The following is a 26,611-nucleotide window of genomic DNA, read 5'->3' on the forward strand; positions in this document are numbered from 1 at the left end:
GGTTTGGGCAGGTGAGTTTTCTGACATTATTGAAAACAAGCATTTCTTCTTGTAACACTCATTTTGACCATAAGAGGCTGAAGTGCACCACTACCCCAACTAAAAGCATTCATCTTTTCTTTCAGGTAAGTTTTAAATTCTCCATGCACTCTAAACACAAGACATGCAAGTTATGCAACATTACTGTCATGACTTTTGGTCAGATAAAAGTATATTTCTTGCCAAAAGAAAGACGTGTGAATTATGTTACACAACTTGCTAACACACAGTGTATGTACCTTGTAATTAAGAGTGCATGGTTATAATAAATGTCACCTGTAAGAAAACATGAAGACCGATTTCAACCTAACTGCATGGGAAAATAACATAAAAAGACGATACCTTATGTAGCCATCAGTGCATATCGCACATGATAGATATAACAAGATGAAAACATGCATAAGACTGTACTTCTACTGTCTTTTAGCCTTTTTTTAAAACACAAGTATCTGTACTTCTACTTGAGTAAAGAATGTGTATACTTTTGCCACCTCTGCACCTGGCAAAACGTCTGTTTCCCTGCCTGTTTCAAAGATTAAAACATTTTTTAGTCATAGACAGAAGAGAAAACAATTTAGAGTTTAGAGTTTCAGACTTAGAAAATGGATCAAAAAACTTTGTTTCTCTTGCCTCTCAGGGATTCTGCACTTTGAACTGTCATCAGCCAGCGAACACATCCTGGACAATAAAGACATTCTTGGGAAACGCTGACAGCCCTCACAGTTTTGTTATATAATGCTACATTTTTAGAAAAAGCCCAGTTACCCCCTCATGCCTTTTCCTCTGTCTTCCTCTCTTCAAGTCAAGTTTGAAAACATGTGAAAGGTCACAAAGAAGAGGATACCTTTAGACGAGATACATCACGGTAGCTTACTTCAGACCACAGAGTTATCGAGCAGAACATGATACTCTTAATATCGAGCATACAAACAAATGACACTGCAAAATCTATACATATAATACAAACGACAATCATGTAAGCCCATGTATCCCCGTTTTACAGTGTTAATCATATTTACACCCTATTGCATAAAAATCAAAAATATATGTACAGATGTCAGAGGAATGTGAATAAACACCACAGCTTGCTAAGAACAGCAAGTTTTATATTTCCTATTATAATCCTAAGGCCCCTTCACTAATTTATGATTTCTAGAACCGTGAGATGATTCTGCATTTTTTTTTTCCGTAAAGTTTTAGGTGAAAAGCACAGGACATTAGTGCGTTCCCTCTGTGTACCACTGCACAAAAATCCAACGTAAAAACAATCTGATTATACCGAACAGAAACAATCGTGATACAACTGCTAAATTGCTGAGTCAAAATCGTGTGGTCTACTGCATTAAAAGACATCAGGTCCTCCGAGTCTACAAGTAAAGAGTGCAATTCAAAAAATCTTTTATGGCACTGACTCTACAGTACATCACAACCTTTGTATAAGGCTACTTTAACCCTATTGCCCCTGACATACTGATTGCACGAAAGCATTCTGCGATAAACAGAAACACGACTTCCAAACATTCACTTTGACGCAAAGGTAAAATCAGAAAACACCAGAAATTATCAGCAAATGATTGCCTACATTCAGACCTAGAAACATGTACATGTGTCGTCATATGTCATCTTATTTGAAGGGGTCGTTTGGATTATTGGGGTTGTATGAGATAGTCAGAGTATTAGCTACAGTAGATGGCGGTCAGCAAGCCACTAGTCAGAGGAGAGCCAGCATGGAAGCTAAGCAATGTACAGAAAGTCTTTTCTGACAGTAAACCGCCATTATATGACAGATATTGCTCTCTTCAGATCAACCAAACTCCAGGGGAAAAAATCTGCATTTTTACCTTGAAGAGTACAGGACTTCCAGGTCTATAGCTGACTTCATACTTTAGTTTGTTAGTGTTGTTGTGTGATCCGAACGAACAGAAAACACCAAAGTTGCACATAACATAAACAAACTAAATGATTGAGGCAGCTGTAGACCAGCAACTCCTGTTTTCTGCAAAGTTAAATCACTGGTTTCGCTTATGGAGTTTGGTTGGTTTGGAGAGAGTGATATTTGGTTTATATAGTGGTGGTTTCCTGTCAGAAAAGGCTGCCTGATGGCAAATTGAAGTGGTGAAAATATCTGAAATATAGTGTACACTCAAAGCGATATTAATTTTTTTTAAGGTGGACCTTTTTTAAGTGGCTAAAATACCTTTTTTTGCTGACCCTGTCGACAGCAGTACATCACTTAACTCCCATGCTGGGGCTCCTCTCTGCTTCTACTATCTACCTACAGCAGCTAATACACTGACTACTGATAAGTACCTCATACAACCCTACATCTCTCAAGCTATCCCTTTAACACACACATACGTACACTCACACACACATCTACCTCTCTATCAGCATGTAACAGCTTGCCCGGTCCTCAAACAAAAAAAAAAAGAAGGCATGATGATGTTTTGCACAAATCATTTCTAACATTTTATTACATCTGGATTCTCTGGCTGATATTTCCACTTCCCTCTTTCACTTCTTGTTGCCAGCACTCCGCGGTGACTCCTTCTGCTGCTTATTGTTGCACCTGCCAGTGTCTTTGTCTGAAGTGTCTTTCGGCGCAGCGGGAGCAGCAGCTCTGGACGCGTCTCTTTTTGTGTTTTTCTGTGCAGATGTGCCCTCTTGGACAGTTTCTTTTTTCTTCTTCTCAGGCTGCTCCTTCTTGCTGGAGGACGCCTGTTTGTCAGGGGTGGTGATTCTGGTATCCGTGCCCTTGTGGCTGTCGGGTTTGGGGCCTTCCTTGCATACCTTGACGGGAGTCTCCTGGGGTGCACAGGTGGAGATCCTGCTGGAGATGGCGCAGCTGCTCGAATCCTTTTTCGCCGCAGGTTTCGGGAGCACTGGCGGTGGATCAGGCTGGGAGGAAACATCTGATGGGAGTTGATGAAGTTTTGGTTTGGAGTCCTGATGGGTTTTAACAACAACTGTGGCTTGATTTTTAGGTGAAGAGTCTTTATGTTTGGCATCAGGAGCTTGTTTAACAGGTGGTGTTGGAGCTACAGGAGTCTTTAGAGTCGATGATGAGGGGACAGTTTTAGGAGGGATAAATTTTGGCTTCGAGTCGGTGCTTTCTTTAATGTTTGCTACAGAGCTTTTGGGCTGGGTTTCTCTTTGCTTTACATCAGCAAGCGTATGTGTCGCTGATTCCTCCCGCTTCACGTCAACTCTGGCGGACGGCAATGATGCTTCTTTCCGTTTAGAGTCTTGAACATTTGCAGATTCTTTAGACAGATCTCTCTGTTTTGAATTTGGGCTGCCTTTGAGTGTTGGGACAGGAGGAGCCGGACTGTGAGACTTCACCTCAAGTGTTTTCGTTTCTGTCTTCACGGCGGTGTGTGCTACAGGTTGCGTGTCAGGCTTTGACTTACTTTTGGGGCTCGAAACAGTTTCAGCTGCCTGTTTTTCTTCTTTTTTAGAGGTGCAATGCTCTAAATCGGGTGATTTGTGTTGTGCTTTTTCAGCTGGATTGTTTTTCGATAGCTGCTCTGAATCTTTCACATTCTTAATCTTTGGTGATATGGAATCCTCTTTTTTCTGCAGCGATATGCTACCACTCTCTATTGCACCAGTAGACACAGTTTTATCAGTTTTATTTACACTCAGTGTGACTTCTCTGACATTATTTAATGTGGCGGCTGTATTTGCTGTTGAATTTTCTCTCTTCTGCTCCACTTTTGCAGCTGTGACACACGTGTTGATCTTAGGATCACCGACCACTTTCACAGCTGATCTGTTTGATTGCACGCCGTCCTTCATAAAAGATCTTTCCGAGCTGTCCTGACCTGCAGATTTCAAACTGCAAGTTTTATCTTCACGTACAGAAGCAGATGCTGATGTTGTGACAGTATTTGAAGAGCAGATGTTGGCCGGCTGCTGTTTTGCCAGCACGTTCTCTGGAACGTGTACAGATGCAGAAACTGGGGTCATGTTTGAGTTCTGCGCAGCTTTTTTCTGACCTGTATCCAAACCACAGCTCACACTCTGCTTCAGTGACACAGGTGACGGCTTGCTGGCAGCTGCAGCTGGAGTTTCCACAGTTTTTACCTCCAGCTTTGCAGGAGTCAAAGAAGCTACTGTCTTGGAGCTGTCGGCAGCATGTGGTGCCACTTCCTCATCCTCCTGATCTTCGTTGCTGACTTCCCGTATGGAGGGTGTTTTCCCACAGGCAGAGAAGTGGGAGCTGTGTCGAGGGCCTCTATGATCATGAACCAGCGGAGACGTGGCCTTCATACTTGTCCTGCTTTCCTGTTTAACAATAAAAGTTGACGCCTCCACTTTGCTAGGTGGAGCCTTTAATGAGTCACTTTTCTCACCACTTGCACTAATTTTCGGATCATTTGACTGATCTTTGGAGGTGACAATGCTATTTAGAGAAGACACAGCTTCGGGGCTTGGAGAACAAGTCAAGGGGCTCTTCTTTAGTTCAGTTTTCAGCTGGGGGATGGTTATCTGCCTCTCCGTTGGGGCCTGAAGCCAAATTGGAGGACTCACAGACACAGTGTCGCTTGTGTTGTCCGCCATCTTGGATAAACAGGTTTCTGTTTTAGAGACTCTGGGCCCTGAGAGGAGACCGATATCCAGAGTGCCCTCCAGAGGTCTGAGAGAGGAGACGTGGCGTCCTTCGAGTTTATATTCAGATGATGTCTTTCGAAGTGAAGACTCTGCAGAGGAGATAAGCTGCAGCTTTTCTACAGCGCTCTCACCTCGGCCGGAGAAAAGCTTGGGGGCGAGGCCTTCAGGGCTTCCCATCCCTGCCTTCATGTGGTCGTGAGGCATGGTTGTGTCCAGCTGGAGGCTCTTGGACCTGGTGGAGCCAAAATGCAGGTTCTCGTGGATAGTGGAGGAGCAGCGACACATGCAGTCGTCTCGCTCTTCGAACGACAGCCTCTTCCTGGTGAACTCGATGTTTGGAGCTTTGAAGTCGAGTCGGTCGGGCTTCATGTTGTCTTTACCCTGTCTGGAGTGCTGCCACTCCGGGTGAATCGAGCAGAGAGTTGAGTCACAGCTGCCACCTGGTGTTTCAGCGTCAGAGACACGTGTGGTCAGTTTCTTATACAGCACGTCTTTAAGAGTTGTGCTGGCAGCTTTGGCCTCCAGAGGACTGGAGTCTGGGCTGCTTTTGTTTTGCTCCCTGTCATCAGCACACAGGGGAGATGAGTCAGCTTCACGCAGGGCATCTTGCTTCTGCAGAGACTCCCTCCTCTCTGACCAGTCCTGTCTCTTCACAACCATTTTGGACTTCAGCTTCTCCTTGTCAAGCTCCTCTACAGACTCCTGCCGGCCCATTTTGCGGCCGACCGGTCGCTTTAAACAGCCTTGCTCGACAGGTCGTACGCGGTTGATTGTCGGTGGCTCGCAGGCTGTTTCTTCCACACTCTGCAAGACGGTGTAATCCCGCTCCCCAGTTCTCAGCTCCTCATCCTGCACCTCCTCTTGGGTTACTTCCAGGCTGTGTTTTCTGGGACACAGGTGCTTCTTATCTCCTGTGTAAGACGGAGAAAGCTTCTCCTCAGATTGGACACGTTTCAGGAGGGGGGAGCGAGGCGGCTCAGCGCTTTTGGGGCGCACAATGTGGCGCACGATTGTGGGTGGGGAATGTATCTTGGCTGGGAAGGCTTGTGTCGTCTTGGAGATGGCGACAGAATGGCCACTCAGAAGGGGAGAAGGTGAGCGCTGAGGAGATGTTGGCTGAGGGGTGGGCGAAGGCGTGCGAGCCAAAGGAGAAAGGGGAATGCTACCGGCAGACTTGCGGCGCCCCTGACGGAGCCTTTGACCAGGCAGTTTGGGGCCGAGGCCGTGCAGGGTGCTGGGCCGGATGTGGCCCGAGCCTGCAGGGGAGTTTGGAGCGCTGGAGCTGGGAGAGCTGCTCTGAGAGGAGTTTCCACCTGGAAGTTAAATGAACAAAAAGATGGATATTAGTAATTTAACATATAACTTATGTAGTACATTTACACAAGTTTGGCTTATTTCATGTGGGGTTGTATGAGGTACTTATAGATAGTCAGTGTATTAGCTTCAGTAGATGGTGGTGGGCACATGCTGAGTTTGGAGGAGCAAATAGATTTTATGACTTTAGCCACTTTAAAAAGGTCCACCTGAAAAAAATCAATATCATTTTAAATGTTTGCTAAATTTAGAACATTTTCACCACTTTATCTTGCTGTCAGACAGCCTTTTCCAACAGGAGATGGCTGTTATATAAGCCAAAAAACACTCTCTCTCCAAACCAACTTCACTCTAGAGTGAAATCAGTAACTTTACCTCATAGAAGATGGGAGTTCGCCGGCCTACCGCTTCCTTGATATCTTAGTTTATTTGTCTTACTGTGTGACTTCTGCGTTAGTTTGGATTCACAAAAGTCACATAATATCACAAACAAATGAACAGATCAAGGCAGCATAGTGTACACTTAAACTAATATTGATTTTTTTAGGTGGACTTCATCTTGCTGCTGAGCCTGTCTGCAGCAATACACTGCTTAGCTTCTGCACTGGGGCCCCTCTTTGCTTCTCCAAACTGGGGGCATGCTGGGTACTATCTACTGTAGCTGATACACTGATCAATAACCTCATAAAAATCCACTTCAAATAATCCACACTTTCCCTTTAAGCTATCATCAGAATGAGTTAAAATCTCCACCTGACTGGGTGAAATCTGGTGCAGGGCGGAAGGCGGCGGTGGGGGAGCGAGGGGAGAGACTGTGGGTAGGGGAGCCAGGGAGACTCTCACCAGATGACAGGGAGTGGTTCAGAGAGGAGAAACTGCGGCTCGTGTGCAGGAGAGGAGAGGGCTGCATGGCGAAGCGCCTGAAAAGGGAGCGTCGCCTGGAAAAAAGAGAAAAGGGAGACAAAGAAAAAAGAAATCCATTCATTTGAAATTCCTCATTTGCAATCACATAAAAAGGACATTCGATAGTACTACTGTGTATATAAATGGACCTTTATATAAAAAAGATAAAACCAAAAAAAGACAACAAAAAAGATAAGTAGATAATAAAGAGTGGATGGATAATAGCTTAGGGTTTGAGTTACATTATTTACTTTTCTCAGTGCACAAGTCTTCTTGCACACAGAATTTGTTTTTGAGCCATAAGCAACCATATTTGGACTGTCCTGATTGGATAACCCTCAATCCTGCAGCCTAATCACTCATATATTGAAATATTCCCTCAGTTTTCATCATCTTTCTGCCTCCTAGAGGCCCACAGGAAACATCGTATTGTCTACACACTTGAAATCACTCACCGCTGAACTGTGCATCACTGATTCACATCTGCATTTCAAACAAAACTTCGTCGTAGTTAAATCAAGCTAAGTATCAGTGTTTACAGAAAGTATGAGCACAGGAATTCTTACCTCTAGTGCTCCAGACTGACTGAACTGGTCCAAAGTTGTGCCCTTTCCCTATATTTGTCCCTTTTTTTTTTCTTACCGATATCCATGATATGTAAAGTCAATCAAACAGGATATTTAGGATATTGAAGATTAAGTCAACATCATGTGGTGTTCACATTTTGAAGAAGAAAAAATACTGGTGAAAAGAATAAACAAAGCCATTACATCTACGGTGAATAAAGTAAAAAGTTTTGAATCAGTACCGTTCCGGTGTCCTCTCCTTCTTGGGTTTTTTGGCACATCTGACCATCTTGCTCCTGTAGCTGTTCCTCCTCGCTGGACCAGTTTTTATCGAAGTATTTTCAAAGGGCGTTGTGGAGATGGCCACTTTGCTACCACTCTGAAATGTAAGGACAAAGCATTATTCAAACGCCATGAACCAGAGCTGTAGCAGATTTGAAAAGGAAAACCATTAAATCCTGAATAGCTGCAGTTTTACACATAAAATCTCTTTTACCTTGAGCAGGAGCTCCACCACTTCAGTGTGGACCAGACCATGAACTGCCTCTCCGTTCACATGAGTAATGAGGTCTCCGGCTTTGAGTCCGGCTTTATGTGCAGGCCCACCGTCTTCTACGTTCTGATTAACACACATGAGAGACATTTATTACTATTATTGCCATCTATTTTTCTTTACAGCTCTTTGGAAATTTAAGGGTGCTGTCACACCTGTAGTTTGTGTCACTTTTATTTTAGCTCTGGTTCATGTGGTGTTCAAACTGACTTATTACAAACAAGCCCAGAGCTACTAAGTCACGTGGACTGACAGGTGACAGATTGATTTATGCCAGATGACAGGCACCAATTCTGTCTGAACAAATGGAATAAAAATGATTAAAAACAGGCATTTTCTGTCAAATTATTAAAGTGTGGTCGCCATGTTTAAGTCACTTTTTATTGGTGATGATATTGTTTAAAAACAGTCTATACATGGATGGATTTACCAGGAGTTTAGCTTCTGAATTCATGCAAACATCAGACACCTATTATCATAATATCCTGTGGATGATGTGCTTTGCTTTCATGCCACAACTGCACCAAACAAGTTAAGTTTGAAACTGCCTTTACAGTTTACTGACTTAAAACTGATCACTGTTTTCACTGGTCTGAATCAGCTGATGGGTTTGTAAACTTGGCTTCCCCCTAGGTTCAGTTTATTTTAACACAGGGCCTTTTACCACCAGCGGGGAACCAGCCTTTCAGTTCCAAACCAGTTTATTTTTGGTAGAAATGCTCAGAATAGATCAAAATAAGGTGCTTGAGCTGGACCAGGGCCGGTTCCATGTTGGAGCAGAGAACAAAGAAATGGAAATATCCAAGTGAAACAAAATGCATCGCTACAAACCATGTGAGAATTTGTTGATCAGATGCGTCTGGGGCTGCAGCAAAGAGGCATAAACAGGAAAAAGGTCCTGTGTTCTGCACTACTTAATATTTCTGTCAGAGAAATATTGCTATACAATTTAGCATGGAGCAACGACAGATTTGGCATTTGCTCATAACTGTAGTAACTGTCTCACTGATGCGTCGTTCTGTCTGTAATGTATGGATCTAATATGATTCCTTCTGTAATAGAAATCTGTCCTTCTTGCCACATCTTTTCAAAGGAGATACCAAGTCTATACCTTGAAATCTGAGAGAATATCACGGCCAGTTGATTTAAAATGTCTGGTCAAAGGGGATTTTTCATCTTTATTCCTTATGTTATTTTTTTCTTTGTTGAGATATCTTCATTTTTAGCTCTTGTTTAGTTTTAGATGTATATAAACCATTCTACAAGGACATTGGCCATATATTAGGTTTTCCAAGTAGACCTGTTCTTAAAGCTGTACTTTTTACCATTATGTGGATATAAAAATACATGGCCTGTAATCATAGCACCACACAGGACACAGCTTGAACAAGGGGAATTTCCACCTGGCAGGTTAGTGTTGGGGAGCAATGAGCCCTCAGTTAAGTGTCCCTTAGGTTCCTGTCATGCATATAATTATGTGGGCAAAACTAGACCAGCAGGATGCTGAATGCATTTCAAGGAAATGTCCTGACAACACTTAACTGCAAAGAAGACATGCTGCCTTCAGACGGGCAGTTAAGCTCAAACTTGCTGAGCACACTTAGCATTTGAGTCAGGTCGAGATTGTATCACGTTCTCACCACAAACGAACCACTCCAGAGTTTGGTTAGGACCAGACCAAGACCACCTCCTCTTAATGGTTTAGGTGCGGTTGTTTTGGTCCGCACCAGAGCGTGATTACTGTGTTTACAACTGCCTACATGAATTGTACCACGGGGGGGAAACGAACCAATTTAACTGGACTAAAAAGCGAAGGGTTAGTCCTTACCCAGACCATGTGGTACACAGTGTAGATGTCACCGTCACAGGCGTACACCCGGATCGCTCGCAGCGTGAAGCCAAACTTCTTCCCTGAGCTGTGGATGACAACGGGCTGCCGTGGGTTGGCGGTACAGAGGGAGGAGTCTCGACTGGGAGAGGAGTCTCTGGAGGAAGGGTCTGAGGAGAGGGAGTAAGGAGACAGGGGGCTGGCCAGCGGAGACACCCCAAAGATATCTGGAAAAATAAGAGATAATCACCACCTGAAGAGACTCTTTTATTTAATCAATCAGACTTGGACTGGCCCTCGCAGTCAGCAGTGAGGTGTTGCTATAAAGCTCATGAGCCTGGTTCGCTCTGCTCCTGCTGTGGGTGAAACTAATGGGATTTTCTCTCTCCCAGCAGTGGAGACCTCTTGCTCCTGCCCTGCCTACTTACTTTCCTTGTTAGCGGGTTGTACTCGGCTACTTGCCCGCAGCCACTCTGTAAAATGGAACTCACAGCAGGTGTCATGCTGGGCCAATTTCGCACAGATCTATAGTATGCTTTCATCTCTTTCACATTATTTGTTCAAAGTCTGTTGCTCTTATTGCGATTCTTGACACGTTGCTCTGACATTCTTCAACCTTCTACAAACTGGTTGAAATTATACAACCCCAATTCAAAAAATTTGGATGCTGTGTAAAATGTAAATAAAAGCAGAATGCAACAATTTGCAAATCATTTTCGACAAGACAAGATATTTACAGGACTCCGACACATTTTCCTTTCCAAATTTCATACTTTTCCAGACTCAAATTTCCAGACTTTTTCAGACCATACAGCTTTCTTTTCCCATTTTGAATCCTTTGCCAAACATGCTTTTTATTTTAGATTGTAAATCCAGCAATTGGAGAAGCTGCATTTACCCATTATGGCTGTTGCGTCCACAAACGTCTCTGCCCAAAGACAGAGTAAACCAAGCAGCGCTAGTTATAGGCTACTTGTATTATTAGTTTCTCTTATCATAGTGGATAAATTATATTATATCATTGTCTTTTACTTTCTAGTTGAAAAAAGTTAAATAATTACATTTTTCTCAGGCTCTGTGCAGCTTTGTGCATTCACTGCCATAATGATATTGTTTCCTTCAACAGAAAAGACAGCACATTTACTTTTGAAATAACTTTGCAGAATTCATAAACACTGTTTACCACAGAAATATGGAGCAGCCAGCTATTGGGGAAAAGTAGCCAGCTAGGAGGGTCTAAATATTCTGCTTGCATGACCAGTTTATTTTTAAAAATTCTTTCTATAGTTTTTTTTTTTTTTTACAGTTTACACAATCTCCTGACTATTTTGGAAACAAAGGTTGTATTTTTGAGGGTGAAAATCTTTCTGCATGTGTCCTTCGACTTACCTCCAGGGATCATGAGGGACAGGGCACCAGTTGAGATCGACTTTGGGACTTTGGCCACTGCTCCAGTTTTCTCTGCAGCGCTCTCAGGCCGCAGAGAGTTGGTCTGGTTGGCTCCCTGGTCTGTGGAGGTGTGGCTGGTACTGTCGGGGCTCTCCACCCCCTCACCTCTGGGTGTCAGCTGGTCCAGATGTTCTGAGAAACTTCCTATTTATTACAGAAGACAAGCATGAAGAGAGGTTAATACAAATCCTGCTACCAGCACCTCTAAAAGCACCAATCAACGCATTATATGTTGTTTTTTTCCATACAAAAACCAAACTGCAAAAATGACAAACTGCAGTTTAACAAGCATTCAAAGTAGTATGTTTGTTTCAACACACGGCTTCCCGGCAGCATCCTGAATGCCAAATGTCAAACTACTCCTTCAAAAAGTTTAATCAGCTATCAAACAAGTAGCTTGACCAAAAAACAGTCAAAATACAACAAAGACATCTGTGAAAATAATCAACATGAACATTATCATCTATCTGCTCCTAAGTTGGATACTACAGTTTCATTCTTTCAGAGATGTTTGTTACAACTTATTGATTTTTGAAAATGAAAACCAAGCCTGTGTATCATAAAACTGTAAACTATGCAGTTCTGGTTTTGTACCAGAGAGCGTTGCTCCGCTGTGGGTGCTGCCCGGCGTGGTGGCGTCAGGCTCGTCCTGCGGGAGCTCGCCGATGGAGAAGGAGGTCTTGCTCGGGTCGCCGAGGCCTGACGTCTCATCTCCTTCACTCTCCGCTGAGATGGCAAACTTTGGTAACAAGTTAGGACGAGGGCCCTGATTCACACTGTCTGTGTCCGTCGAGTGGGACAGCGACGGCCTGGGCGGAGGACAGAAAAGAGTCTCATGAGATGAACAGATCTGTATTCCCTGTAAGAGCCATTGTTATTTGAATATGCTGTATGTGTGAGCCTCCTAGTGTCTTAATATAGAAGTAACATCAGAAGCTTCATTAATCAGCAGTTATTTATGGAAGGAGGTCGTCTCATTGTTATTTTGTCTTGTTGACCGTTTGGATTGTACTCGTTTGGATTACTTCAGTCGTTTTTGCTGCAGAGAGGTTTTGTTTTTGTTTTGTTTAGTTGTTTTTGCACGATACAGTCCAGCTGTGAGCAAAAGAGGATTACTGTTGTCTACCTGGAGAACTGGAGCAGTAATTAAAGCTTCAAACTATTCATCTGACAGAGTTTATTGGTGTATAATCTTCAATTTTGTTGATGCATACAGTGGAACTGTATGAAGCAGAAAAGTGTATATACTTATGAGAGTAATTTCAGACATTAGATAAGAATTGAATAGATAAAAATTAAATACAAATGTTATAGACACACTCTAATGATGTGAAACTACAGGTATGTTTGTCTTCTTGCTTTGTAACCACTTTAACTGTTTTTTAAACCGCTAATATATTTTATCTCTCTATTTACTATCTATTCTACCAACTCCACATAAAAATTTATGTATTGATTCATATCTATAGCAGCTCAAAGCCAAACATCTGTGTTAACATCTTACCAACTTTCAGGGGATGGGAGTGGACAGAGTAAAAGTTATTGTGTTACATGGAGAGATGCTGCTTTAAACCCAGTTTTAGTTTAACAGTGGTGGAAAATAAGTAAGTGCATTTAATCCAATGCAAATTGGACATACTTATGCTCTATTTTATGCTACCTTATCATTCTATTCCCTTAGATTTCAGAGAGATATATTGAACTTTTATTACTATATTTATATGACAGCTAAAGTGCAGAGTATTACTTCAACCTTAATTGACTGACAACTTTATTGATTTCTTACAAAAAAGGAGAGTCTAGTTGGGGCGCCTTGTCACATTTTTGTCTATGTGTTGTTAGTAAGTTCACCTAAAGACACAGGAAGAAGAGATAGAAGCAGGAGGCCAATGGCAGGCTGATACCCACAGCACTGAACTGCACATTTCATCTCAGTCACATGCTATATTGTGTGCAGAGGTTTAACGAACTCAAGTTATAATGTCAATTCAAGGATGGAGACAAACATACATTTCAGCAAAGTCCGGCGTCCAGCTGAGAGAGTCAACAGTCAGTGGACTCTCACTCTTCTTCCCCTCCGTCTCACCCTTCTCCTCCAGGTGCCCACGGGACAAATCCAGGCTGCTGTAAACCTGACAACAACCACACAGAAATTCACTTCAGTGCATGGAGACTATAAATGCAAAGTTATGTTCTAGACGCATATGTTTAAAAACACACATTGTCAGAGTCAGAACAAGTTACAAAGATTGATAGAGAGAGATAGCAGGTAATGGCAAATTATATTTACACAGCAGGGTTTTTTTGACCTTTAGGGAAGCAGAAACACTGCGTTGTCTGTGTTAATGCAGACCTCATCATGTCTTACAAGCCTGGAGTTTAGGTGCAGCTCAGGGAAAGGTTCAGTGTAGCTCAACACTTCCTCTGAGACGCCCCGCTGCTTTCAGAGACGCTGTAATGCTTTGTTTTGATGTGAGAGGGGAGCATACTGCAATGCAGCAACAACAATGACTCCCAGCTTGTATGACTGTATTGTGTATTGTGTTCCACATCACCAAAAAAAAGAGAACAGAGAACAGAAAAACAGATCTGATTTGCAAGCGGAAAATGTATGCAAAGCCGAAACCTATGTTTAATACTGTAGGAGTAAAGACAGAGCGGGAGAGTGGGGAGGGGGGGGGGCACAGATTTCCATATGAAATACTGATTTTCTCATGTTTTCTTTCCCATGAGAAAAAAGCAGGACAGATGAGGGCATCAACTTATTTACATTAGGCACATATTTGGCAGCAGTGATGTTGCACATATGCTAGAGATTTGAGGACACACCTTAGAGAATCTGTGAGAACACGAGGAGAACTGCCGCAGCTCCACGTTGAAGTCTTCATCATTGGTGTCATCTTCCTCCGTCTCCAGGTGGTGGTACCTCTCAGAGCGAGCTGGGAATGATGAAAGGTTTATATTTCAGGTGATTTCTTATTTAATTCAGTTATTAAAGATTATTAAAGGTGCCACAAGGTGATTTAAGTAGAAGAAAACGGATTGAGGTGGTGATAATAATGGTTTATGTTACAGCCTTTTAATTATTTCAACTGTTTCTGAGAAATCATGTTTTGTCTGTCATTTTCAGTGTTATTGTATCAAAATGCTTCATCCATTCATCCACATTTGACCCAGAATTTAAAAGTGAATTAATTTAAGCTGCAGGTTGTAGTTTCAGGTTTCTCAACACCATCATCTTTAGCTTTGTCCTGCTTTGAGCAGAACAGAACTTTAAGCTCTGCGATTGGATGTTTCGAGCTGAAATGCACCTTGAGAGACGTAGTTAACTTCTAAGTGTTTATGTTTATGTTTATGTTATGTTTATGTGCACAGGCTCCCTACCATATACATAAACTGAAATCTGGGAATCCCAACATTATTTTAGGCTACAGGTCAGCGATTTGTTTGAAGTTTTTCTGGTCATAAATCTGTAATAAACTGTGTTGTGTTTCTCTGGGCACCTATTCAAATTTTGAAAGCTTACGGACTCAAAACATTATGATGGAAGTATATGATGATCCTTAACATACTATCAACCATCTATTCTGCAGATTTGGTACACAACTTAACAATTTCTGACCAGTCTGGAATCGATGAAAGTTGTGAAAAATCCCTCCAAAATCCCACATTAAGACACCAATACCTCGAGGAACACCATCGAAAAAATTTATGCTGAAAATTTGGGATTAAAAAAACTTTGACATTTGAAGATTTCTGTAAGAATTTCGTATTTTCATCTTTTTCTCTTTTTTTGATCTGGAAATTGCTCAGAAACCCCCTTATTGTCAATAATTAAAGGAAAGCCAAACTAGGTCTCTAGTTTGTGGTGTGTGATTATCCTGAAGGTCACAATAGGTCATTTTATACAGTGAGGTCAAGTTTCAAGAAAATGTCTCACTGCTACACCGATCACTATCAAGAAGTGCTATATAAATAAAGTTTATTATTACAATGAAATGGCTGCTATAGGGACCAGCGTCATCACACACAAATACAACTGGGCTCACTGAACCAACAAGAGTCTCAACTTTCCAGTTAGACCCAATTTATGATATCTCAATACTGTTTAGGAACCCCAGTATCCAGAAACATTCATAAAGAGTAGGTGAAATAACTTATTTCTACTCATATATGTTTAATTTATGTAAAGGGGAGACTCTTTTAGAAGCTATTTTCATTCAGATATCTTGAGGTGAGATGTCAGAAAATGGGATAGTAAGTTTTCAGAAGTATATCTAAGCAGATCATCATAAAACCATGACTAAAAGAATTTTGATTAACTACAGTTGGCAAGGTTTTGATTATGTTAGATAACTGGATAACTCACTGTCAAAGTAACTGGTGTCATCTTCAGACTCCAGCTGAGGAATGAACTCAGCCTTCTGCCTCAGCAGACTGTTCCAGTCCAGGTTGTGGAAAAACTGATGCTGCTTCACTTCAGCAGCTCCACCTGCAGATATAACACATACAAATTAATAACCAGTTTGTATAAACTCTGAGGACAAATGAGAAGAAAATAAAACAAACAAACACTGAGCATTAACAATGGACGGAGCAGTCAGACACAGGAGGTGAAGAAACGCTTACGCTCGGTTTTCCTTTTCCCTAGTGGCTGCAGGCCAAACCGATATTATGACCATAAATTATGCAGGACAATTTCCTGCCTCTGACCTTTGGTGGAATAGCGGGAGCCTTTGTGAATGGCAGCCCGGTGAGGGGAGATCTAGATGAACAAGGAGGTCCAGCTGTCCTCGGACTGAACCGGCTACATGCGTCCCTCTGATTAAAGGCCTTTGTCCTGGGTCATGGCGACTCTTACAGCCCACAGATCGTCACACTCTGAGTGCCTGATCATGCATGGAACTACATTCACGGACTGGCGAGGACATAATTGCAATTGATCAAAGGGACGAGGTGAGGAGGCCACAGGATAAACTGCCCTGCTGTTGGATGACCTCAATTTCTTCCCCGGTGACTTGGAATAATAAGCGGTGCTGAGGTGGCACCGACGGTCACATGAGAATTTATGGCGGCCTGTTGTGCCGGTCCTGTCCTAACCGGGTTACTGGCTGTGCCACGGTTTGTGTTCGTACCTGTGCCCATCCTCTCCAGAGGATTCTGTCTGAGCAGCAAGGTGATGAGCTCCTGAGCGTCAGGAGGAGGGGCATCCTCTCCATCAGGCCAGTTAATCTCATCTGCAAAAACGCAAAGAATCAGTTTGAGTCAAAAAATCCTACACAGACAAGCAGCACATGAAGGTCATTTGATATTGTATTGACAAGTTGTAGCTGGAAAAAGTGAGGTTTTGCTCAGAAAAATAGATCCGTCTCTGAGCAATGTAATCATAAGACAAAAAGTTAAAAAAAATCAGAAAGTGACTAACAAGTGATGCAAGAAGAAGGGAAAGTTCACCCTAAAATCATCTATATTGTTTTGGTGTGAGTTGCAGAGTTCAGGAGATATTAGCTGTAAAGATGTCTGCCTTCTTTCACTCAGTTTTTCAAATGTATTTTTTGGTGTTTTGAGCACCACGAGGTGAGTGCCATTTTAGTGCTGTTATAGTTGAGAGAAGGCAGAAATTTCTACGTCCCTGAATTTAATAAGGTGGCGGATTTAAACAGAAACTTAGGCGGAAAAAGCTGTTGGTACTGTATATTATATTGTATTGTATATGGATGTATGTATTGTACTCGCTGTTTATTAAATGCTAACAGTGTCTGTGCTATTAACCTATGCTGCCTGTTAGTGATTTAGGACACGCAAAGGTAATTTTTCACTAGCAGCAGGGCTAACTTTATGTAGTCCTGATTAGCATTTATTATCACTGCCACTTTATTCTGGTTTATTTTCATTATTTTGTTCTTTTCATTTCTTCTCTTCCACATTTTCTCCTGTTACCTGTCTTTCATATGTTTGTAATTTGTACTATTAGTATGTCCATATTGTCCACATGTACGCACTAATTGGTAAATAAAGGGATACATAAATATGTACATAAATAAATAAAATTATACACACTATTCTTATTGGTTTCCATCATGTTGTTGATTTCTAAATGCTCACAGTTTGCATGTAAAAGCTATCATGACACTATAATGCTGCATGCACATCTTCAAAACCCATCTAAAAACAGTAAAATATAATTACTGACTATTTTCACCTATTTGTGACCCACTAAAGCTTATATTTGCAATACTTACTCCTTTCAAAATAGCCTCACCAGCGAAGTCAGACACAACAAAGTTAGCTCTGAGGTGTTCACATAATGGTGAACCAGACAATTTACATGTGCTCCAGCTTTTACTGAAAAGCCTCATGGATGAGCAATGAAAAGGGGAGCAAAGCCTGTCTGTGCCCTGCTGATTGTCTGCTCTGTGCACAGTTTGTCCCCCATTTTAATCAAATTTGGGAGGGGAGCTATGAATATGTATGTGTGGCCTGAGGCCATGGTGGCGTGCATTCAGTGTGTTCAGGCCCCTTTAATTAACAGTCACTCTCAGAGGCTTGGTACAGTGTGATTGAGAGCATACCAAATCAGTCATGGCACGCCATTCATTTCCACGCCACGGATAGAGGCCGTTATCCAACAACTGCAAATAACACAATTCATCTGCGCTGCACCGGTGACAAGATAAAAGCTCTTGTTTTTCAAGATTAAGATTTTCTCTGTGCTGCTGTCACCATGAGACTACAGAGAACAAAATAACATCATCATAGCATTAAAACTTCACTTGTGGTCTGAAGTCAAGCTGAATCCACTTACTGCCATCTGTTTTGCTACAGGCCCTCAGGGAAATCTCAGCCTTCAATAAAGTCAGAAATATGCACATCATCTAATTCCATGTGGTCACTATTTAAATGTTTAATTCATATCTGAGAGAGGTTTGGGAATTTCTCCTGATGTGCTCGACAGAATCTACACGCCAGATGCCGCGAGACTGCTTAAATCACCTCAAGCAGCAGAAAATGTGTCTGGTAAAAGGTTATATTTGATAAACTGATGCAAATAAATAAATAAATATAGTATTTTCATCTTTTCATCTTCATCTTTGGAGGTCCTCCAACTGTTCTTAGGACTAACGAACATTTCCTTTGGTCTGAAAACACCTTATGTTTTTAATTATCATTTGAGGGGAGGTGACACTGACCACTGATGACCTGTCCGAACAGCTCCTCTGGTGTGTCTCCAAAAAAAGGCACACAGCCCACCAGGAACTCGTACAGGATGATGCCCATCGCCCACCAGTCCACTGGCTTCCCATAACCTTGTCTCAGGATCACCTCTGGTGCAATGTACTCTGGTGTTCCACACACCTGTACGGAAAAAATAAAATAAATATCCTTGACGTGTGTTTTGTGATAAATGCATTATCAAAATAGTCCATCATTGTAGTTAAATAAGATCTACCTGCTTATCAGAGAACTCCCTGGCATCTTTCTCTATGTGTCCCTCATACAGGTTAGTGGTCATGTTCATCAGCCCGACTTTGGACAACCCAAAATCTGTCAGCTTAATGTGTCCCATCGATGTGACCAACAAACTGTGAGGAAGAAGGACAGCGAAAAAAGGGCAAGAAGAAGAGAACAGAAAAATTACAATAAATTGTGATCATAAAACACAAAAACTCAGACTGATGTTTAGCAAAAAATTATGCAGTTAAGCTTCCAGACAGTGATTACTGTGACTGCACATGTTAACCTGTATTACATGTATCATTGGTATTTGTTATACTGTAAAATACTGACAGTGATGGAAGACATTTTAGATCCTTTATTTCAACAACAGTAGTGAGATCACAATGTAACATTTCATTTAAGCAAAAGTAAATAAATATTTGGAAAAAATTTAATTTAAGTACCAAAAGTAAAGTAACTAAAAATAAAAAATGGCTCAATCCACGCCTATTTTTTCCTACTTTATATAATATTGACAAATTTAATCTATATACATGCATCATATTTTGTAAAGTAACTACAGCTGTCAGACAAATGTAGTGGGGCCAAAAGCACAATATTTACGTCTGAAGTATAAATCAGCATATAATGGTACTTGAAAACTGTACTGTTTCCACCACTGAATACTGAAAATATTTGACCATATACCATCATATTTTGGGTGCAAAACCATGAAATGACTCACTGTCTGGGGCAAACAGTTAAAATTGTTTTGCATGAAATTACAAAGAGATTCATGATTAAAAATATTGAACAAACTGTGAAAAACAGAGAAAAAAATCCCATTAGGGATCAGGAAGGAATTTTTCAAATGTAATTTCTTTGATATTAATAATTGAAGGATTTCCATCAGCCTCTGTGTCAGGGTCAAACTTTTAATTTCAGCCAAATGACATGTTGATACCTCAGTAAATATAACTTTGTTTCTGTCTTTGTGCTGTAGTAACTATTGAGAAAACACTTCCATCAGTAAGCTGAATTTAAAACCTGACGCTGCAGTTTACTCCCTGCAGTGACAGCTGCACAATAAATGTCCCTGTTTCCTTTTTTGGGACAGAATAAAGCTGCTGTTTCCAAGTCAATATTATATCAAAAAATTTTCCATAAATAAATTATTCTGAGTTGAGATTAAGTTGAATGTTTGTGGACAAATGCAACAACTATTTAACTGTTTCATGGAAGATAAGTAAGTAGATTTCCCAAAATTAATTTCATTTAACTGGTAATTTATTTACAGAAGTTATAAAAGAATGAGAACACTTAAGTTTTAATTGCAATCTAGCAGTTACAGAGCAACAAATTCTTTCATTTGGACTCATGTTTCATTCTCCTTTTAGCTCTGCTTTAGACGTCATCTTCTGAGGTAAATGTCTGTCTGTTTAGCAGCTAAATGCTTCACCAGCTAGTCGCTAGCGGTGTCTGTCTGATCAGGTCATGAAAAGGCAGGTTTTAGAGCCTCTTCCCTAGAAAATAGCTGCCTGCTGTGTCTGAAGATGACTCTATAAGAGTGGTGAGTGAACAAAAACAGCAATTTTACACAACAGGAAACCAAAGCAATGAGATAAAAAACTCTCTGCAGTGCTAGGGAACTGGAAGGAAGTGCTGAGTTGTGTGAAAATTCTCTGCGGGTTCATCACCGAGTTGCCATTGTTAATATAAAAATACTGATTTAAAATCTGTGAGGTCTCACTTGTCTGGTTTGAGGTCCCTGTGGACGATGCCGTAGTTGTGGAGATACTCCAGAGCCAGAACTGTCTCCGCGAAGTACATCCTGGCCATGTCCACAGGCAGGGGACCCATGTTCTTCAGAAGGGTGGCACAGTCCCCGCCTGTAAACATCAAGCGAGGGACGTTACACAACACAGCAGAAACTGTTGGAAGTATTCAGCTGCAGAGGACCCAGCTGCTCACCTTCAACATATTCCATGACCATGCACAGGTGCCGCCGCGTCTCAAAGGAGCAGTACATGGACACTACAAACGGGTTCTCGGCAAATGTAAGGATGTCTCTCTCCACGAAGGCCTGTTGGATCTGATTCCTCAGAATCAGGTTCTGCTTGTTGATCTTTTTCATGGCGAACCGCTGCTTCGTCTCCTTGTGCCGAACCAGATAAACAGCTCTGTGGAAGAAATAGTTTACCAGTCAGCTGAGAAAAGAAGAACTGATCTTAAAACCAGAATCGGTTTTATTGCCTAGCTGGTTTTCACATCATACACAAGAACTTGCTGTGGTTTACTGGTGGATATCAAAATAATAGTACTAAAATATAAATAAAAGTCAAAACAGCATAAATACAATATATGCAGCTGTCAATAAGAGACAAAAAAACCTCTACTTGTCAGAACAAGTTGTCAAATTGGGGGATTGGTTATCAAATCTTTTTTATTGTTTATTGTTGTGGAATCAAGGGGAAAAATGCTCCTTGTTGGGTCTGTAACAAACATCTATCATCAGGGATTAGATCATCTGGTATAGTATATTATGTCCTTACCCATAAGCACCATTGCTGATGAGTTTTGTCATCTCAAAGTCCAGTTCACAGGGTTTACGCCGCGACCGCAAAGCTGTGCTGAGGCTCTGAGACTGAGGGCAAGACGAGAGACAAATACTGAAATAAATCAACAAGATAAAACCTGTACTTTGCTGGTACACCTGCGGGAAAGGATAGAGTGGATCGATACAATAATCAATTTGCGAGCGCTTACAGAGTCGTCCGTTTCTGGGGTTTCTGCAATGCCGCTGTCACAGCTGGTCAGCTGAGCAATTTCTACAAAGAAAATAAAGAAAAAGACACAAAGATGGAGCAGTTTAAGCAAATACATGACTTAATATTAAAGGGATAGTTTGGGTTTGTTGAAGTGGGCTGGTATGAGGTTCCACTGTCAGTATCTACAGTAGATGGCAGTCGGGTTTGGAGAGGAGAAGAGGTTAAGCAAATCTGTATTGTACTCAAATTTACCGACATTATCCCCCAGATATGATGTCAAGACTCTGCATAAAACTAACATCTCAGAAGCGGTGCATCTGTTCCTCAGAAGCAGCTTTAATAAGTTTAGAGTTGTCTATGTCTTCATCACTCACTATAAACATCAATATAGAAGATCTCACAGCACAGCTGCTGAATGCTGCTCAATATATTATTAACTGCAATCAAAGTTCATACTTTTCAGTTTTCTAACAAAAGAAAATAGATGCTGAAAAGAATTATGACCCTAAATCAGAGCAACCGATTTGCATGGGACTACAAATATCATACGATGGAATTTTTACTTCACAGGATTAAGATCAGAGACGACCTCCACAATTGCTAGAAATTATTACAAGTTCCCAGATAATTCTAGTTCTAAGCTTCCTACACCAGTGCTCCTGCTGGTTCTCCAAACTGGGGCCGTGTTGGTTGCCATCCACTGTGGGTAACACACTGACTACGACTGAGTGCGTCATACAACCCCACTTCAAAAACTAGAATTATCCCTTTAAGCCTATGAACATGTTGTGCGGTGCAGTTTTTGAAACAAAGGTACCCTAAATGCTGAAAAACAGAACAAAAAACAGCAGACTTTAGCCATTATTCACCTATTAGTTTTGAGGTGCTGACTCCATCGTAATCTCAATTGAAAATAAATGAGGTGGAAATCAGATGTGGCAACATAAACACATGTCTAACACCCATTTTGAAAATCACCACTCCAGAACAAGAGCTCATTATAAACCACCTTGCATCTTTTACGTTCTGTCTGTGTTTGTGCGCAACCAAGCTAAAGTCAGTGTGTGTGATTTCACAGGGGTGTGTTTGTCTCGTCCCTCGAGAGCCTGTAAACACATTTCTGCTGCTATTTAACATCTGTCCTTCCTTGTAAGTTTGCTTCGGGCGCATGAGGCACTGGGCAAACGAAACACGGGAGACACTCAGGGGAAATGAGCAGAGAGATTGGCTGATGAGCCAGCCTGTGAGGATCTGTATAAGGTCTGTGGGGAGGCCATTCCTTTCTAATTAGTCATAATGAATGTTGTTTGTTAGTGAATCTGGGGAGACAGAGGGTCATTAGAAAGACAGTCTGTTCAGTACAGGACATTAGTCAAGAGCAGATCTGTCTTTTACTTTCCTACACAGCTTCATTCCTTTGCAGCCTTGTATTCAATTTAGTCATATTTACTGCATCACCAACATATTATTGAAGAATCACTGACTAACAGCACTTCAGTGGAATCATTTTATCATTCCTCTTCTTTACAAACCTGAAAGAAGAAGAAACTATATAAATATAATTCACCGCTCCAGAAATAAAGACAACAGAGTCCTTCCTGTACCTTCTAGAGGATCTCTTGTGAGTCCCAGCTGGCTGATGATGTAACGAGGGATGTCCGTTTTGATGCCCTGACCCTCTTTAGCGTGTCCTTCAGCAGCCTCCAAAAGGTGGTAAAATTCCTCTGGGTCAAACTCCTGCAGACACAACAGCAGCCAGCAGCCGGTAAGAACAATGTTCAACAAGACAACACACGTTTTAGTGGAAGCAAACAACAAATCTGTGGTTTTTGTATCAGTTTTTGTGCTATTTACTTATTTTTACTCTGGATCAGACACATTCACAGATGTATTTTATATACAAGCAGCTCTTCTTAAGATAAAGAATGATAATAATATATGGGCTTCAACTAATGATTGTTTTTTTTTTGTTATTTTTTTAGATTAGTTGTTTGGTCCATAAAATGTCTGAAAATGGTGTTCAATGTTTCTTAATGCCCAAAGGTGACGTCCTCAAATATCTTGTTTTGTCCACAACCCAAAGATATTCAGTTTACTGTCATAGTGGAGTAAAGAAACTATTAAAAAAATCACATTTTTAAAGCTCACATCAGATAATTTGGGTATTTTTCTTTAAAAAGATGACTCAAAATGATTATCAAAATAGTGGACAATTAATTTCATAGTTGACAACTAATGGATTAATTGCTGCAGCTCTAAATAAAATACAGATTTTCTAATCTACTTCCTGTTTAAAACCCACAAATGCAACATTTTTCTTACTTTAAACCTGCAATAAGTGTTTTTTTGGCCACTTGAAGTACACAGAAACAAAGTTTAAGCACAACAGGGCTGCAACTAACGATTATTTTCATTATCAATTGAGCTACCAATTATTTTATCCCAATTAATGGATGAATCGTTTTGTCTATAAAGTGTCAGAAAAATGTGAAAAATTCTCATCAGAGTTTCCCAGAGCCCAAAGTCACAATGTCAAATAGCTTCTTTTTGTCCAAACAAACAGTCCAAATCCCAAAGACTCTTCATCTACCATCATGAATGACAAAGAAAAGCAGGAAACCTACACATCTAAGAAGCTGGAACCAGCAAATGTTTGACATTTTTGCTTGAAAAATGACTGATACGATTAATCAATTAGTAAAATAGCCACACCGACATTTTCATCACCTGTTAAGTTCAAGGTTTTGGCAAACTTGTTAGCAAATAGTTGCCCGTTTACACATGTAGCAGTTACAGAGCAACTTAAGCTTTCATTTACTGGAGTTGTGTTTCTGGTCACCAAGTCTCTGTTTTTGGCCTCCACCACCTCGTGAAGGAAACATCCGGCTCTTCAGCTGCTAAATGCTCCACTCTTTTCACCAGCTAGTCTCTCACTGTGTCTGTCTGCTGTTTGGTGCTGAGCAGGTGGTGTACAGTAGGTGTTTAAGCTTCTCCACTGAACACAGCTGCCTGCTGCTGCTGCTAAAATCGCCAACATGAAAGCAGCGACAATGAACTGAATGAGTAAAGTCGAGGGTCAGGCAGCTAAACAATGAGCTGAAACTCACTATAAAGCCGCATATAGTCAAGTGGAGCTGCAGATTCGGGTGATAATTCTCTAGAGGTTCATCACTACGAGCGACCTCTTTCACACTGTCACATTATTTCCACATTATCATCTGATAACCAGGAAGTCTCTTTAGATACATGACCTCTACTGCAGCAGTATTACGAAGTCACATTAACAACGAGGGACATAGGCAGCTAAATTAAGCTGAATTAGGAATAAATGGGCAGAAATCACCACTTCAGTCCCAGTGAATACACAACAGTGCAGTGCATTCAATATTTTATAAAATTGTTCAGTTTGGAAAAAAAGGCATCAATTAGCATGTTTCACTTTGGGTAAGTAGGAACAAATAGCTACAGTGCTCAACAATTAACTATCCTACTGAGTAACAGAGGCAAGAAAAGAGGAATAATATTCAAGAATCCAATACAACAGATTTGTGGGACACTAATAAATATAAAAAAATATACATATAGTGTGTTTTAGAGGCTGTTTAGTGATTTATACATACCAGACACTCCAGCAGTCGAGCAGGTCGAGCTATGATGATGAGGATCTTCTTCACCAGCTCTCTGATGAAGTTCACCTCCTCGCTCTCCGATCTCTCTGTGGACTACACAACAGCCAAACAGAAAACAAACAAGATCTCAGTTTTTCACACATCAGGTTCAGTTAAAAATATATATCAACATATTTTATGCCTCTAAACATCTGATTTCATCCCCGAAATAAATACCTGGTGATCTCCAACAACAACAGCACTTACTGCTTTAAAGGCATTTCAAAGGATATTTTGTCTGATGCATGATATAAAAGATTTTGACCAGTTATCCCAAGTTCCCTAATCCAAGCAAAGATGGTAGATGGAAATTAAATGTTACTTCGCTCAATTTATGCAACACGAACCAAAGAAAATTAAAATAAACTTCACCGATCCCAAATCAGGGAAATTCACTTGTTACAGAAGCTCAAGGGTCAAAAGCTGAGGAATAAAAAGTAAAAGAAATAAAATAAATTATGAAAATAAAAGCTATATACACTACATTATAATATTTTTCTTTCACAAAATTCAAAATTTTACAAAACAACACATTAAACCTTTGCTTGTTTTCCAAAAAGGGCGAAGACATACTTATTTTCCAGCCTGTAGATCTGTTTTAGGGCTGCAAGTAAAGATTTTTTTAGTCAATTAATTGGCCGATCATTTTCTTGATTAATCAGTTAGTAGTTATTTGTTTTAAAATGTCAGACCATGATGAAAAATGTCTATCAGTGTTTCCAAAAGACTAAGATAAAGTCCTAAAATGTCTTGTTTTACTCACAACCCAAAGATATTCAGTTTAGTATCATTAGAGGAGTAAAGAACCCAAAAAACATTCACATTTAAGAGGCTGAAATAAGAGAATTTTGACTTTATTCCTTTAAAAATTGTTCAAAACAATACACTGATTATCAAAATAGTTGGTAATTAATTTAATAATTGATTAATTGTTGCAGCTCTAATATGTTTTAGCAAATCTTTAAGAATTCTGGAAAAACCCTCAAGAGCATCAGTGAGTGTTTCAAACAACCTTAAGGGTTTTTTGAAGATTGACAGAAAATAAGATGCTCAGCTCTGTGACTAGAATGTAATATAATTCATGAGAAGTAGCTGGTCTGCAGATCTAAAATGGAAAATCATGTTCCACACAACTTTTTTATGCAAATTCTCTGTAAAACCCCTGATGTTTATTGGTGTAAACATCACTTTGATTTCTGAAGACGCGCTCACCTCCTGAACAAGCCTCTCCAGCTTGTCAGTGAGCTCGCAGAAGTAGCTGGAGGTGATGAGTCCTAGCCGGCTCTTCTCCAGACAGTCGCGGGCCAGTTCAATTATCTGGTGGTGGGCAAAGCCGAGCACGCCATCTGCCAAAGGGAGGACGCTCTCGGGAGAGTTGCTGCGGATGATATCCTGAATCCTTTCCTCCATCTGAGCTGTGGCCTGCAGTGAGAAGAGGAGGTGTCTGTTTGGTAGCGCAGAAGATAATTAAT

General features: G+C 40.8%; 1 protein-coding gene across 7 annotated transcripts in view; it reads right to left on the bottom strand.

The window, feature by feature from the left end:
* Positions 1–2,484: 2,484 nt before the first annotated feature.
* mast4 (microtubule associated serine/threonine kinase family member 4) overlaps positions 2,485–26,611 on the bottom strand; it is a 148,974-nt gene continuing 124,847 nt past the window's right edge. For 6 of the 7 annotated variants that reach the window (XM_084745303.1, XM_084745302.1, XM_084745308.1 and 3 more), the window contains 20 exons: positions 26,352–26,561; positions 25,092–25,193; positions 23,076–23,208; positions 21,470–21,531; positions 21,256–21,347; positions 20,675–20,883; positions 20,454–20,592; positions 18,717–18,849; positions 18,457–18,622; positions 16,402–16,503; positions 15,636–15,758; positions 14,096–14,205; positions 13,277–13,398; positions 11,861–12,075; positions 11,207–11,410; positions 9,818–10,044; positions 7,933–8,055; positions 7,679–7,815; positions 6,721–6,905; positions 2,485–5,966 (listed from right to left, as the gene is read on the bottom strand). In XM_084745303.1, coding sequence (XP_084601429.1) covers positions 2,554–5,966; positions 6,721–6,905; positions 7,679–7,815; positions 7,933–8,055; positions 9,818–10,044; positions 11,207–11,410; positions 11,861–12,075; positions 13,277–13,398; positions 14,096–14,205; positions 15,636–15,758; positions 16,402–16,503; positions 18,457–18,622; positions 18,717–18,849; positions 20,454–20,592; positions 20,675–20,883; positions 21,256–21,347; positions 21,470–21,531; positions 23,076–23,208; positions 25,092–25,193; positions 26,352–26,561 — 6,207 coding nt within the window. In that variant the 3' untranslated portion in view covers positions 2,485–2,553. The remainder of the gene's footprint in view (positions 5,967–6,720; positions 6,906–7,678; positions 7,816–7,932; positions 8,056–9,817; positions 10,045–11,206; positions 11,411–11,860; positions 12,076–13,276; positions 13,399–14,095; positions 14,206–15,635; positions 15,759–16,401; positions 16,504–18,456; positions 18,623–18,716; positions 18,850–20,453; positions 20,593–20,674; positions 20,884–21,255; positions 21,348–21,469; positions 21,532–23,075; positions 23,209–25,091; positions 25,194–26,351; positions 26,562–26,611) is intronic. The other variant, XM_084745304.1, reaches the window with a different exon arrangement.

This window comes from Lutjanus erythropterus, chromosome 20 (genome assembly GCF_056507025.1).
Source record: "Lutjanus erythropterus isolate fLutEry1 chromosome 20, fLutEry1.hap2, whole genome shotgun sequence".
Classification (NCBI taxonomy): Eukaryota; Metazoa; Chordata; class Actinopteri; order Lutjaniformes; family Lutjanidae; genus Lutjanus; species Lutjanus erythropterus.